Source organism: Parus major, chromosome 2, assembly GCF_001522545.3.
Source record: "Parus major isolate Abel chromosome 2, Parus_major1.1, whole genome shotgun sequence".
In the NCBI taxonomy this organism is placed as follows: Eukaryota; Metazoa; Chordata; class Aves; order Passeriformes; family Paridae; genus Parus; species Parus major.
Window position 1 is genome coordinate 102,909,114 of NC_031769.1, and position 16,038 is coordinate 102,925,151.

General features: G+C 36.4%; 1 protein-coding gene across 6 annotated transcripts; it reads right to left on the reverse strand.

Moving 5' to 3' along the window:
* Positions 1–453: 453 nt before the first annotated feature.
* Positions 454–15,986, reverse strand: NDC80 (NDC80 kinetochore complex component). 6 transcript variants are annotated; one of them, XM_019005824.2, is made up of 17 exons: positions 15,804–15,983; positions 13,973–14,188; positions 13,495–13,581; positions 12,615–12,738; positions 12,320–12,492; positions 11,035–11,137; positions 10,210–10,299; positions 8,872–8,965; positions 7,624–7,730; positions 6,670–6,814; positions 6,267–6,472; positions 4,927–5,079; positions 4,573–4,662; positions 3,978–4,070; positions 2,335–2,465; positions 1,743–1,845; positions 454–1,391 (listed from the first exon to the last, which is right to left on the reverse strand). In XM_019005824.2, the coding sequence occupies exons 2-17, from the start codon at positions 14,071–14,073 to the stop codon at positions 1,269–1,271; spliced, it is 1,923 nt and encodes a 640-aa protein (XP_018861369.1). In that variant the 5' UTR covers positions 14,074–14,188; positions 15,804–15,983; the 3' UTR covers positions 454–1,268. The 6 variants fall into 6 exon arrangements, 5 of the variants coding, with proteins under 5 accessions (XP_018861369.1, XP_015475579.1, XP_015475580.1 ...); XM_015620093.3 differs by having other exon boundaries at positions 13,973–14,197; XM_015620094.3 differs by having other exon boundaries at positions 13,973–14,197; positions 15,767–15,983.
* Between the last annotated feature and the right edge of the window lie 52 nt (positions 15,987–16,038).

The following is a 16,038-nucleotide window of genomic DNA, read 5'->3' on the forward strand; positions in this document are numbered from 1 at the left end:
AAGTATAAAAATTTCCCACCTGTTAGATTTTTCTAGCTGTCCAATTAAAATTCTGGAGTATAAGAGGAACAGAAAATTAGAAGCTTAAATAATGTCATCATTATCATATCTGAAACAAAATACTCGTACTAGGGCCAGAAAATTCTTGCACTATGTTAAGGACAACTGAGTTTTAAACTCATTCTGCAAAAATAGAATTAGGCAATTCAGTTTGTATTTGCAGTCTGTGTTTAGATAGCCTAACTCAAGTTTTGTTGTATATCCTAGGGATCAGTGTTTCATTCAAATATTGTAGAATTAAGGAGCAGCTTCCTTTACCTATCAGCTGCTAAAAGCCTTTAAATAACTGCAAAATTGTTTTTATCTTTGTATATTTGAATGTCTGACCTCTAAAGACAACACTCAAATACTTCAATGCTATCATTAGGAAATACCATCATAAACGACCCAAGATATGAATGCTGGGTTTTATTTATTTATTTTTAAACACCAAATTATACACAGAATAGCTAAAAAGATACTATTTTCACATAGCATCAATCTGCTTTCTTCAAAGTATTTTAGACCAAAGCTGCCCATACACTGATTTCACTGTTACTTTCTTGAGGAAGAGAAGTCAAATAGTCTGTCCAACTGGCCTAACAAGAATACAGACATTTTAGACCATTTTGATGTATCTAACATGAACCAAATCTAACTGATTAGATAAACACCAAGAATTCATATGATGTCCTACTTAGAACTTTCTCTGGTACACATATTCAAGACGTTCAGTGAAGTTTCATCAGGGAGTATGAGCAGCTAAAGACAAAACCTGGTTTTCAAACTACTGTGTTTCTTTTTCTAGACTATTTACAAGACTACTACAAAAGGAGTCTTGTTTTCTTTTCAAAAGAGGTTTTGAGTTTTTACTCATGTAAGAGGTGTCTCTGTGCAGTTTCATAGGTAACTGAACAAGCAGGAGACAGACATTTACATTTTGTCTTGTTAGTAAAATAAAGCTTGGAGAAGGATGTGAACTGTCTTTCATGCACGTGCCCTAAATGTATACACATGCTATTGCAAGTACAAAGTCTGAGCAAAGCATTTCTTAAGAAAATGAAAATATGTTGTTTAATTCTTTAATGTATTTGTGTCAACAAAAAGAACATTCATAACTACTTCCTTCCATTTAAAACCAGTTTCAGTGCTAAATACAGGCCTCCTTTTAGGAGGCCTCATAGAAGAGCTTCAGAAATGCAACATTTTTATCTCCATCTTTGTAGTGATTAGATACTTTCAGCCTTCTTTTTATAACTCTCTAGGATGCTGGTCAAGTTTGACAATAGATCTTCAGACATGAATTCTTCATAGTCTCTGTAAATTTTCACATTCTGTTCATCAAGGTATTTCTAGAAAAGAGGTACAGAAAACTTTATTAGCTCTATCATGGTCTGTTCTGCACTGATTCTGTTAAAGCATTTTAAGCAGTCATTGCACAGGTTAGCTGATTTCAGTTAAACACTTTCCTGAGGGACATCTACCAGAAGCAGGTTTAACCTGACAGGATGTTACTGCTGAAACTTAGTGATCAATTCTAATTATATCAAAGGTTTTGTCAGAAAATTTAACTAAAATCCATGGTTTCAGTGCAGCAGCTAAATAACTGATATTTCCTTAGAAAAAGTAAGTTCTAATTTCCAAGTGTTTAACTATGAATGTCTCTAGAGAGATTTAATTCTGAATATCAAATTTTAGCTTACCACTATAGATGCTATATGATTAGCAACTGTTTCTATAAGATGACTCAAGTTATCACCGATTTTCCTCTTCTCTTCTGTGGTTGTTTGCAGAACAACTTGATATCTAAAAGGTAAAGATACTCAGAAGGTCGTGTCCTAAATTAAAGAATTCCTAACATTTAAAACAATCACTTCAAACATGATTTATCATCATGTTTAGCCATACTTTTTTCTATTAGGATTAATTTGAACCAAGTTAGAATATATTAATATTCAATTAAAAAAAAATAAATCTGTATTTTGCTAACTGATAAGAAACAATGTACCTTAGAGTCTGAATACTCTTTCCAGACTTTGAGGTATAAAATGTAAGTTTGGAAACTAATTTCTTTGCTACAACCATATATATATATAAAAAATTACATGGAAAACAGGAGTTTTGATGCAGCAGACCAAAATAGTGTTGAGGAGAAACACCTTTCAGTTGTTAATTTGTGAAATTGATACACTGAGATGGATACATGCTGAAACAACTTTATGTTACATTCAAGAGAATATCTTTATCCTTAAAAAACAAAATAAACAAGGCAAACATGGAAGTTACAAGTCTTACTGTAGTTGGAGATCATGCAATTCATTTGTGGCTTCACTGAGACCCTCATAGACACCACTCTCAAGTAACTGTTTATGCTTTTCTAATGATTCCCGTACATTTGCACATTTTTGCTCTTCCTCTTCTATCTCCTATAGTCATAAGAGGAGAAAAAAATTGTATTGCTCAGGAATAATTTAATTTTTTGTCTTTTTATTACCTGATTACATTCTAACGCTTGAATTCGAAATGCACACAAGTAACTTGAATTTTAGAACTGAAAAAAAGAAAACCCAAGGACATCTTTCCCAAACAAAGTTTCAGCTATTTTCTGTATCATCCCCATCCCAGAATAAGCCTAACCATCTCTTTTTTCCTTTAACCATATTTAAAGGCCTGTGTTGCAGCTAGTTTCCCCTCACAGTTAAACTCAAAATGTGTTGCTTAGATAGTCTATATAGCTTAGAAATGGCACATCATGAGCAGCTGTTTCTAGGTTAAGAAAATACAACCACATTTGAGTAAGAAAACAGCGTTTCCTTTTTGTCTGAGAGTGTGATTCCAAGCAATCCTCTCTTCAAGGAGAATGACACTGTTGACGCTATACACAAAACCAAACAAAATTCTGTCATCAACTCAACATGAGATTCTGGTAGATAACTGAAGCATCATCCTTAAAAAAATAATTTTAATACTTAAGACTTACAAATAATATTTTAAAAATTACAAGAGGAATTACATGACTATGTCTTATTATATATATTACTATATATGTTATTATAAACATCCAATGGCAACTGTGTATTTTATGAGCTTAACTTCAGAGAAAAGTATATGCATGAGCAGAGAACAAAAGCTAAATTTCATGTGGTTTTGAAAAATATAAACTAAATTAATTGCCCTTAGCCAACTCAGCAGGTATTAGCAGTGAAATAACCCTGTTTCCTGGCTATAGCACAGGAGTTAGGATTTACAAGAGCATATATGGCAAACACTGGCTTAGTTCAAAGAACATTTTTCTGCAGGGCACCTCAGCCCCACCAAAACAGTGTTGTCAGAGAAGTTGGGAGGTACCAAAATAGCCGCTCAGTTTTTAACAGAGAGGGCTATGTTTTGTTGCTGAACTGCAGGAGGGGAAAAGGATAGGGACTGCTCCTGTGCTGGGAAAGGAAGCTAAAGCAAGCAACAGTTCAAGATCATTAGAACAATTTAACATACTTTTGGCCAGTCAATGATTTCCTTAGTTTTTACACAAGCCAATTAAACATGTTTACTAAAAAATGTAAATGTCTTTATCACATACAAATTAATTAGACAAGGCAGATTCTGTTATTCTTAAAATCTCCTTCAAGCACATGCATGGAGACATCCTGAGGTCAGATGATTGCTGCTGCTTTTATTACTGGATGCAGTAATTTAAGATTTGCAGGATCTGCTACAGTATCATGCCAGATTCTCTTACAAGTGAGTGAAAACTGATTCAGTTAAGGTAGCAGCCAAATAACTTTTCTGAAAAGAATGAAAAAATCTTGTAAGAGGAAGGAAAAAAGACAAAGGTGGAAGCCCAAACAAAAATGCAACCCCAAAACTTATCTATAAACATAAAGATTAAGGATAAGGGTATGATTAAGGGTAAGTTGTCATCAAGCTATAAGAAGTTCTACCTTAAGCTTCTGCTGGTAAAGATCATCCAGCTTTTCAGCTTCTTCTGTCAGCATTTTCACATTGCGTTTCTTTTCCTCTAGCATTACATTCACCTAGGATGAAAACATAACTGAGGAAATATGGTTCAAAAAGAATTCCAAATATAAATACATGCCATCACAAACTACACCTGCTAGCTCCCAAAAAACAATTAAACTAGGCTCGGCTGGGATACCAGCAAACCAAATATTGCTAAAAATCTTCCTGATGACAATTTGTCAGTGATGGCAAGCCACACAATTGACTGGAATGGGCAACTTATGAAAAACAAATATTTCCAATATTTATGGTCAAATATATGTAACCTACTTAAACTTTAATTCAGAGAATACACAATATTTCAACCAATGAAGTCTCCAATTCTTAGAAAAACTTTTAGGTTCCATCACAATTAAAGTTCTCACAGTTTCTCCCCCTCTACTTGTCCTCAGAAAAACCCCAATCCAAAAATCCAACCCAACACACCACACTTCATCCATACAAAAGGTGTAATGAAAGCAGCAGATAAGGTTTTAGGGCTGGTATCTTAGTCCTAATCTTCATTAGCCAACACACCTGGTCCAAAGTATCTTCCAAAGTCATTTTTCGTTGAGTAGCTTTACAGATTTCCTCCTCAGTCTCGTTCATGATCTCCATGAGGGGAGCCTGTCATACACATACAAGAAGATCTGACAAATACAGTTTGCTTATTTGAACCAAGATACACCCCAGTACATATTTTCTATTTTTTTAGGCTACTATATCCTCCAAACCAAAACATCTTTCATATACAACATCATTATAGTGACTCATCACACAAAATTCTCAATGACATTTCACTGTGAGATTGAGAGACCGTTCCAGCATTTCCAAAGAAACACATCTTTTTTGTGAATGGCAACTAAAGCCTTCAATGATGACTCTACTTACCTTGATCTGAGTTCTGTATCTGACTAAGCAATCTGGTCCTGCCTCAGGATTAAACTGAATCTCGAAGTCATGGCCTTTGGAATTCTCAGCACTTACTGGAATTAATTTCAACTTCCGAGCCAGTTTATGATACTCCGCCAGTTGCATTTCAATCTGCTCAGAGGAGAAAAAGGCAGAAATCATAGAAGAGATACAAGTGAAAAGCTTTGTGAGAAGCATTCATATAATACTTTAAACAAGTTCCTGAGTTGCTCTCTATACAGACATGATTCCTGGTTACACCAGAGTATTCAAGAGCTGTATGTAACACCAGTACAGCAGTTTGCTGCATTAGGTAGTTTTATGATTCTTTCAGTTTGCTCAGCCAGGTTTCTCAGTGTATGTGGCTGACACTGAATGGTTTCACCTGTGGCTTTCCATATTCATCTGCCATAATTTTTCCTGCCTCCAGTTTTTGAGAATTAGCTGACAGGGAACTAAAAACATGCTGGAAAATAACACTAAACCAATGATCAGTCATCAGGTCAATATGCCTTCTCTCATTAGTCTTGACAGGAAATGCCACACAGCCACACATCCTTATAACAAACTAACTTGAGCATGCCCCAAAACAAAGCTTATTAAATGCTCTAACTACTAATTAATGAGTGCTATTTATATGCAAACAAAGAACCCAGTTTTTTTTTTTTTTCCAGTTTTATGTGCTTCATACTTGCACAGAAGGATTTAAGTTAATACAAGTGTTTGATAAAGGGTAACCCTACCAAATATACTTGAATTTTTTTTTCTTTAGTTCTCCAACTGGCAAAGCAGAAGCTTTTAAATCCCATCACCTACAGGACTATATATTTTCATTCTATTTGAAGGGATTGAACTTTGCCCTTGAAAGATGTTACAACTTCTACACAAAGAACTAATCAAACCCTAAATGCATGAAAAGCTATTGATTCAAATAATAGTTTTGCCTTGCTTCCTTGCTATGAAATATTAACATTAGTCTGAAATTTCTTGTGTTATCAAAGCAATGGCATGCTAATGTTATCAAAGCTTTTAATGCTATAGCAGTGAGAGCTGACAGTGATTCATATTCTAGCTACATCTCTTACAGAGAAAAAAAAAGAATACATTTCCATTAAGTGCAAAACAGAAAAAAGAGGAAAAAAAAGAGAAACATCTTTCAGCAATATTGTAAACAGAGGCCATTCTTGACAGTTTTTCCTGGTTAGATACACTTATGGTGGTGTTAGATTATATAGGAAAGAAACTATCAAGACTCCAATTTGAAGCTTATATGATGACAACTGACAGCCACCTCTGAGTGTAGTGTGGTCTTCACATACCCCCTCTTTATTCCTAGCATATTTTATCTCTTCATTCCACAGCAGATGTTCTTCTGCTTCCAGTTCCTTGGTCAGCTTGTTAATGGTTTGCTGCAGCTCATTTCTCTCGTGATTTAATCTCTCAATGTCCGCAGCTGAGTACTTTTGGTTATCTAAGATGTGCCGGAGCCGGGCATTCTCCTGCTTCATTGCTTCTACTTCCATTTCTAAGTTCACAAAACATTTGTGAAATGGACATAAAAGAACTATTAGACAAAAAATAGTTTTATTAGCAATCCATTCTGGAAAGTTTATTTGTAGCATCATCCTACTCCAAGGATCAACCTCTGTCCTCAAGCTAAGAACTACAATTTGAAGACTATTTATAGTTACACTGTCCTGATTCTGATCAAGGCCTCCTTACCTGCTGTCTCAACTTCATCATTAACACTTTCCAGTTTTTTATCAAGGATGGCTATATGAGATTCCAGACTAGCCAAATAAGCCTGGTATTTCTGGACGTCTGCTTGAAGAGATGATTTCACATTTCGTAGCGTTACTCTACGATCCTAGGAAATGGGTGAGAAGAACAATCACTCTTAGATGAATATAAAATAATGACTTCACTTTCCAGACAAGACAGTAGAATAATTGGTCAATATCAATAGCACAAATATAAAACTAAAGAACTTTAACAATTTTTAAACTCTGTGAGAGCTGAGTGAAGTCAAGCACCTTTAAAATAACAGCTAAGAAGGCAGGAAAGATTCTTGCATTTCAGCATTAGGTCTCTCATTTACATCAGACACTGCATTTAGAAAATTCTTATTACAGGTAGTTCACAAAGTAACTCTAATAATATATGGAAGGCAGATAAAACTAGGGCATGCATGGAAAGCCAGGAATAAACCCGGTGCATTTTGCACAGCAAGAGTTTTAATTTGCCACCTGCACAGCCACTAACCCATTTTTAAGCTCATGATGCATTAAAAGCAGAATCCAGCTTTTCAAGCAAAATATTTTCCATAAAATATATTGTTACCACTGAACCCCACACCTCATACCAACACTTTTGGAAAAAATAATGTTGAAATTTATATTAAAATAAAGAGGTTCAAGTATTTTATTAATATTTCAGTCAATACAAGACCTTATTATGTGGAAACATTTGCACATTATCGAACAAACAGTCACTGAAGAATCCACAGAAAAAGCCTTGTTCTACAATGGTATAAAGTCTGTAAAAAACTGGCCTAATTAAAACCTTAAAGCACTGAAAATAATTTTCCATTTGTTATGTATTGTAAGTATCTTCATTAAGAAATGGTTAATAATATAAAGTTCAACTCCACCATAAAAATAGACACAATTTACTAACTGGCTCGCTTTCCTTCTCTTTTTCTAGTCTTGCAATCTCTTCTTGAAGTCTTTTGTTCTCAGCTGCTAAACTTTCTATCTTGACTTGATCTATATCAAATAAATCCTCTGTAGGAGAGAAGAAAAAGCGGGGTTACAAATTAATCTCACTTAATATTACCACCTATTTTGAGTATCTGAACTTAAGCTTCAGCACAGTAAATACCCATTATCCGGACAATTATTTTACACTGAAGAAGCAACTACAAAACACAAGAAATTATCAGAAAAAAACCCTTCATTCAAATGCAACTAGGCAAAAACCCCAAAACGAACAAGAAGAGAAATGAGTTTCTCAATTCTCATGACAAAAAGAGTTCAAAGTCTCTCCCAAGAGGTAAGAGTTTCCAAACGCTCATACAGCCCATACCACAAGAGAGTAATACAAATCAGACTACCTTGTGAACTTAGAACAGATCAAAGTTATTTAACAACCTCTTTCTTATCCATATACTTCCTTGCTTCTTGAGACATCTTTTCCCTTACTTCACTTGGCTTTGCCAAAGAATGGGATGATTATTTTTTTCTAATATCCAGTAACAGTGTAGTAGCTTGTTTCCTCTCCATCTGAAGGCTCCAGTTTGCAAACAAAGGGCCCTTAGTCTAGCTTTTCATAGGAAATCAAAGAAAGTAAGAAACACTTTTCTTCCTTGTTCTCACATTCTGTTTGTATTTTTGTAGGTGGTGAGTGAGTAAAAAAAACCTAGTAATTTTCCACCACCCGAAGACAAACACAGGTACATGCTGAATCATATACAAGAACTCTCACAACAGAGTTTGAAACTCTTGCAAACTGTTTTCACAGCTTTCAAAAGATGAACTTTCTTACTTATCAGGTGTGCATCCTCTGACAATCATCCTTTTTCTTGATTTTTAATTGTTAGCTTTCCCATAAACAAGACACAAATATGACATGAACAAGAGTTATCTGCATAGATGGGAGTTTGCATCTGAAGAATTGTATACTGGTTTTCTGTGACAAACCACTAAAAAAACAGGTGACACAGCTACAACTGATAGCAGATCATCACCTATCCATCTGTACTGGTAAAAATATATAAAAAAGAGAACATTAAAAGTTGAAGTAACCAAAAGGTACTTAGGAATTCGAGATTCCCTTAGATCACTTTCACTTGTAAACCAAACAAACTGATGCTAGGAGAAAAACCAGTAACACAATTGAATACTTAATTAAGACTCAAAAACTTACTTAATTTTGACTGCACTTCAGCATCCAATTCTTCAAAGGTATCTCTCCCTTTCATGAAAAGATCATAGCACTTCACACAGTAGTCCATGAAAAGCTGAAAACAATTTTAAAATCTTTCATTTCAACAATTCCAAGGCCTGTAAAATATATGGGTAGTCTAAAGCTACTCAGTCACTGGAATTAAACAGACACCAAAATATCTTCCAATGCTTTGATTGTACTTTTGTAAAATTAAACACTTTTCTTTCCTTTGAGCAAAGAATGTCAGCAGATAATATTCAGACAGAAGGAGGCATCTATAATTCACTTTATGAAAGATCTAGAAATTCTGTATATTTCTGTGATATTTAACAAGGATTGAAGGTACCATATTTAAGAATTTTTCATCTTGACTGATATGATTCTCTCAAGCAGTTTATGGAAACTGGAGGTCTGTTTAACAGATCTCTTCAGTAAATATGACAATTAAAATTCAAATCTGCAGATGTCAAAGAACTAAGCTAGAATTAACAAAAGCTTACCCAAAAAGAATCTGTTAGACACTGTTACAGATGTTTCAGAAGCAATTACACCAATATTGTGAGTTTTGTATTAACATATATGCATTAGTGTCAGTGTAGAAGAACATTTTTAGTATAAAAACATTTTTACTTGCCAACCATCAGGTTGTAACCTTAGTCCAAAACCATGATTTAACTTGATTTTTGCAATTTTCTAATTAAATGTTTTAGCTTATATGTCACCCCTTCCAAACACCTGTTGTGTGTTAACACTGAGTTAAATCTGAGTAGTACTAATAATCAATGATAAATTAAAAAGAAACCAAACTATTGGATTTTTAAGACCCTGAATTACATTGCCACTGTATTTTGTGGCTCATAAATAAAACATTATTACCAATTTTTACATAATTAACTGACTAGATACTGGCAGGAGCCACTATATTTAGAATTAAATCACTGTCTTTACACTGCACTGCTGTGAACCTCAGAAGTCTTGAGTGCTAAAGCAAAATATACCAGAAACTCTATTAAAACAATAAGCAGCATGATTCCCTTTCTCCACAAAGGAGAACTGAAACAGTAGGTGCTTGGAGAATAAGAATAACTGTTTAATACCCAGTTTTCACCAATAGACTGGCCATGATGCCTGCTCAGGATATAGTTGATCAGACTATATCTTTTTATATAATGCTACTCTACTTCCTAGAAAGTGTCATGAATATCAAAGGGAACAGAAGCTATAAATACATGACACAACAACCTAAACTGTATTTAAATTGTGTTGCTACAGGACATGGCAAAATTCAGTTGAGCAATAATTTCCTTTTTATGGTACCTTATGATGTACAATTCCATCATCCACCTCTCCTCCCCAGTTCTGTGCATCATCAAACGATGGTGGGTTTTCCCTGATCGCATTGTACAGCTGAAAAGCAGAGGCACACACACAAAGAGCAAATGTGAACACATCCATTAGTTTTCATATTGGTTTCATGATAAGAAGCAGAGTAACACTGGATTATGATTTCAGCAAGCAGGTTGGAGTGAGCCTGTGTTGAGTTGACTAAACACACAAGTAAAGAGGCATGAACTGGACAGTGAACACTGTCAAATTGTCTTGTGTCTTTTAAGCAAAAAAAGACAGGATTTTCATGGGTGCTTAGGTCAGCAGTGGTGAATTTCTATCACAGATTCCGAATTTTGCTCAGACCTGAGCTGGCAGCAACAACAATTTCCACAACTAAAAAACTCAAACCCAAAATTAAATAAAAACATCCTGCCCAAACACAAAACTTGCCACTCTGTATAAGAATTACAGGACATTTGCATAATTCCAGTTGAAAATTCCATCCTTAGATTTCAAATTTAGGAGAGAATTGTAGATGTCACAACATTCACACTGAAGATATATGTTCTATTCAATTATTATACCCATGAACTTCTCATGTTTAATGTATGTATATCAGTATTTCCCCACCTTTTTTTTATACTTTAGTTTATCCAGTGCATATATTTAAAGAAAAAAATTATCACAATATAACATGAAAAGCTCACTTTAAAAGATACTAAAACATAAGGCTGAGGGTCAGCTCCCAGATGACAGCTAAGAACACCCAACTTTTTCCATACCTATATGTTAAAGAAATCTGTTTAACGTTACCTTGACACAATCAATTAACCAAACCAAAGCTGCCACAATCTGAGGCCAGGTGTGTGGTGCACCCACAGTATACATGGAGCTTTTTGACAGGGCAAAGGGGTACCTATAACACCAAAAAAGATATACTTTTAATAACTGTGGCAGACAGTGACGAAAACAAAAATTTGGAAAATAAAGCAGCACATTTTAATATATGGATGAAAGCACAGGAGGAAGAGCAAACTCAATTGCACTTTATACTGTACTTCAAAGGAAATTAAGTTCTTACAGCACTATTTTATTCAATTATTGTGGGTTTCTCATTTTGTGATTCATAGACTATCTTAATTTGAAAAAGATCCCTAAGGATCAACAAATTCAACTCCCTGCTCCTTATAGGACTGACTACAACTAAACTGTATGATCAAGAGTGGCATCCAGATGCTCCTTGAACTCCCAAAAGACAACTTCAAGTAAATTGTCAGAATTAGTAATTTTATCCAAAATTACACTCTTGGTGCAGCAGAGTGTAATCCTTTTCAACGTTGTAAGCTAGGTCAGCAGTTTCAAATGTTACAGATTAAAACAAAATTTTATTAAAATGCCAAGAAGTGAACAAAACAGATTTACACCTACATTTAAGGAGCCCTGGCACTTGCACACCATCATGAGTTCAATCTACAGGAGTAAAATAGCTTTTTTTTTTTTTTTAATGAGATTGAAAATTCACAATTAACAAAAGGCAGAAGATTTTCTTTCTTGGAAAGTTTTGGGGCATTAATAATTTCAAACACTGAACAAATTCAGCAATAAACTACTCAGCTACTTAGTGTTTTTTCACCTCAACAGTCATTTTTGTTATCTCCACATTCTGTTTTCAAAGCAGAATAAGAGAAATTGCAAGAAAACATATTTTAAACTAAATTGCCTTGATCCAAAAATTCTGGAAATTCTAGCTGTTAGACCCTAACAAACTCTAAGAAAGGTCTGTTAAGAAAAATTCTGTCTTATCTTTCAAAGTTTTATACAAATAATCAATTAAATTTAATGCTACAAAGCAAGATTCCAAGAGCTTATAGTTCTGCAAGTTTAAATATAAAATGTATAGTAGACTCTGAAAATCAGCAAGTAAATCAAGAGCTAAACAAAAGTGAAACAAAACTATCACAACATTGTACTTTTAGAGATTCATCTGAATAAAAAAACCTATCCATTCTCCCCACCTAGCAATGTGGAATTCTGAGCTTTTAAATTTCTAGCCATATCATATGTATTTAGCCCAGAAGACTAACAATAATCATCTTACCCAAGATCTTTAAAAACTTTGGGAATTTCCTCCTCAAATTTTGAGTCAGGCAGTTCATAAGAAGGGCAGAGGAATCTATAGATAAAGGTGAAGATCTTTAAAAAGTCCTTAACTGATGGAGATTGTAGAGATTTCATGGAAACATTGTGGGGGTAACCATTCTCAAGGAGGAACTGTGCAAAAGAAACACAGAATACCAGTCACTAAATAAAATGTAAGAGTTGAAGCCAAGAGAAAGACCCTTCTGATTAGTACATTTTACACCTCATAAGTGCAGAAGGAGTTAATATGTTACCTCACAAAGCTTCTTGATACATTGTTGGATGAATGTCTTGTCATGAAGGGGTCTGGGATCCTTTATCTTTTCTGTCCCAAACACACTGTACTGGCTGCTACGGGACCCTCCAGCCCCACTTGCTCTAAGGACAGATAATAAACACAGGTCTTGTGATAATACATAGAAAGAAGAACACTCCCCATGTTTAAGTCACAACACAAACCTTATGTTGATATTTTCTTTGCATTTGCAAAGTGATACTTGAAGTTTTCTCTTCATTTAAGGTGGTTGGAAAAACATCATCAAAGTGGGAGCCACAATGCTGCATGTGCAACAAAGGGATTATTGCATCCTAGAAGAATACTTTCATAATTTTATTTAAAGAAATAAACTTTTAGAGAGCAGAAAAAAATCCCAAAGATGAAGAAGAAATCATGTTGGTGACTGTAAATAAAGACTAAAATATTTAAGGACTATTTAAAAGGAATAGACCTCTGCAGCATTGGGGTCCTATGAAAGAAGATACCCACAACACAGAAAGTCATGAGCTAAGCAGAAAGATTACAGATTTTTTGAAGGTTTGTATCTTAGAGAGAAGAAACTAATGCAGAGTATACTTCAGATGTCATTCTTCCTTAAACAAGAAAATGTACTGAGATGCTCTTAAGGTCTGCAGTGCACATCGTTCCCAAAAGAAAAAACAAACTCCTGAAGCAATTCCAGCTCCACAGCATTATTGTTTAGTGATCACAAACTGGAGAAAGACACTCATGAAGGTCTGTTTGCCTCAGATCCATTATTCCCTATAATGAAAACCAGTCAAGAAAGAAAAATTCCAAAATTATGTAGGACCATTTTTGTTTTAATTTACAGTGCAGGGAACAAAACTTATCCATACCTGTTCCCAAAACAGCTGACTTTTCTTTCTGAAGCCCCAGATGTAGGTTTGCTCATGCTCTGCTTCCCAAGGGTGCTTCTGTCCTTCCTTAGGAATAAAGAGAAGGATTCAAGTGACTATTTCTACCAATTCATCTTTTGCTCGTACAAGAACTATACATGTACTCATATATTCCTAAGCACCTTCATCACAGCAACATCTTAGAAAGGTCAGCTGATGCACCCAGCCATCTCCTAAGAAACATGTAACAAAGGGTTACCATTTGAAACATTACACAGGTATACAAAAAGGTTAAAGCAAGTATTGTTGCAGAACGGGAACACTTGTGCAAACATGCTTGGCTGTAAGAAGCCTTCTTCTCACTATTTCATTCTTTTTTTCTCAGTTGCTACTTACAGACTCAAACACACTACTATAAATCTCTTCAGAATTAGTTTTATATATTATTATTTTTAGCAATCTGACAGGCAAGACTTACATCTGAGGTGTTTGAAGACCCATCTTGTTGCTGTCCTGCACTCTCAGTGCCATCATAGATTGTCGGCTGCTGCTTCCAGCAATACTTGAGCTTCGCCTCATTGTGACTGCTGTAAATCACAATCCCTCAGTATTCCAGCAGTGTCAGAAAATCCAGGGTCTAAGGGTATTTTCTTTTCTGAATGCCACAATGATTTTCCAAAGTAAAGAAGTAGACCTGTACACACTGGACCAAAAAAATAAAAAAAAAAAAAGAAAAATATTATGTTAGACTCCAGAAATATGTAAGAGCAGCCACAGTCTTTTAAATCAACTGTTTTATTGACAAAAGAGTCAGTGGTTACTCCAAACCTTCTGTTTCGCCTTTCTTTTTATTGGTCACTTCAAACCCCCAGGTTCCAAGAGCAAAAGAGCTTGAGAAATTTTTCAGTCCACTGGGAAAAAAGGCCACACTACCACAAGTACACAAGTACTGCTTACAGCACTTCAGCCATACATCAGCTCCTGAGGTGCTCAATCTGAGCCTACCAATTCATTTGCTACTCATCTCCCAGAATCATAGCACAATAACTGGAAAACCTATTATGAGATAATATAATGGCTTTCTTCAGACTGTACGTGCAGAATATAAATCAAACTGGAATATTAATGCCATCGTCCCCACAGTGGCATTAAGGTGGAATTTGAAGTAAACAGAATTAACTGAGGAAAAAAATGCCAGTTTCTGCCCTCGACAGAAGTTCTATCTCATTTGTGGAATGGCCTTTAATGACTGAATTATAACTAATAAAAGCCCCCTCCACTACAAACATTACCAAAACACATTATTAATATAAATTGTTGCTTCATTTTGCTTCCAGTTCCACTGCTCACAGACCACAACAGAAGTCCAGCTCAAGCTCAATTCATAGGGCAGCATATTCCATGACTTCACTCTGTCTGGGGAAGAAGCTGCATTATTCCATTATTTTATCTGGGACCAACCACAAAGAGATTGAATTTGCACAAACATAGCAACTGATTAGCTTCTAGTATAACAGAATCAATTAGGCTGGAAAAGACCTGTGAGATCATCTAGTCCAACTTATGAGCAATCACCACTTTGTAAGCTAGACCATAGCTCTAAGTGCTACATCCAGCCTTTCCTTAAGCGCCTCCAGGGACACTGACTTCCCCATTATGCTGGGCAGGTTTGATGGTTGTTTAAGCAAGCTCAACACACTCCTTCACGACAGCAGTCCATTCCAGTGTATAATCGCCTTTTCTGTGGAGGAATTCCTCCAACTGTCCCACCAAAGCCTGGAGCAGTTTGAGACCGTGTCCTGTCGCTTGTTGCCTGGGAGAAGAGACCGACCCCCACCTGGCTACAGCCTCGTCTCAGGTGTTTCCAGAAAATTATGAGGTTGCCCAGAGCCTCTTTCTCTCCAGGCTCAACAACCACAGCTCCCTCAGCCACTTCTCATAGGACTTGTGCTCCAGACCCTTCCCCAGCTCCACTGCCCTTCTCTGGACACGCTCCAGCCCCTCACTGACCTTCCTGAACTGAGGGGCCCAGAACTGGGCACAGCACTGAGGCGCAGCCTCACCAGTGCCGCGTACAATGATTGTCACTGCCCGGCTCCTGCTGGCCACGCTGCTGCTGCCATTAGCCAGGACGCTGTAAGAGCAGAACTGGAGCAGAGATGTAAGAGCAGTTTGCCAGAGCCAGCAGGAAAAAAAAAGAGAAAAACATAGGAGCGCGGCAGAGCTGGGCGCAGCTCCGCCCGCTCGCTCCGAGAGCGCCTCTAAACCGTACCGAGGGCGACCGGGGCACTCTGCAGCCCGGGACTCACCACCACTACCGCCGCCGCCGCACGGACATTTGTCCCGGTGGTTGAGGGTGATTGGTATTGGTGTTGGTGTTGGTGTTGGAGCTGGAGTTGGAGTTGGTGTTGGTGCCGCTACCCTCCCGCTCCCCGCCCTGCTGTTACCACCAGCGCCGCCGCCCGCTCGCAATTTCAAATATGCCCGCCCGGACGTCCCTCAGTGCGTCAGACGGAACTGCGTCACGGCAGGGCCGCGGGCGGA

Coding starts and splice junctions, on each gene's coding strand:
- NDC80 (XM_019005824.2), bottom strand. CDS start 14,073: ATGAGGCGAAGCTCAAGTATTGCTGGAAGCAGCAGCCGACAATCTATG. Junction 6,815..7,623: donor AAGAGAAGGAAAGCGAGCCA/GTTAGTAAATTG, acceptor CCCATTTCCTAG/GATCGTAGAGTAACGCTACG. Junction 1,392..1,742: donor ATCATATAGCATCTATAGTG/GTAAGCTAAAAT, acceptor CCTCTTTTCTAG/AAATACCTTGATGAACAGAA.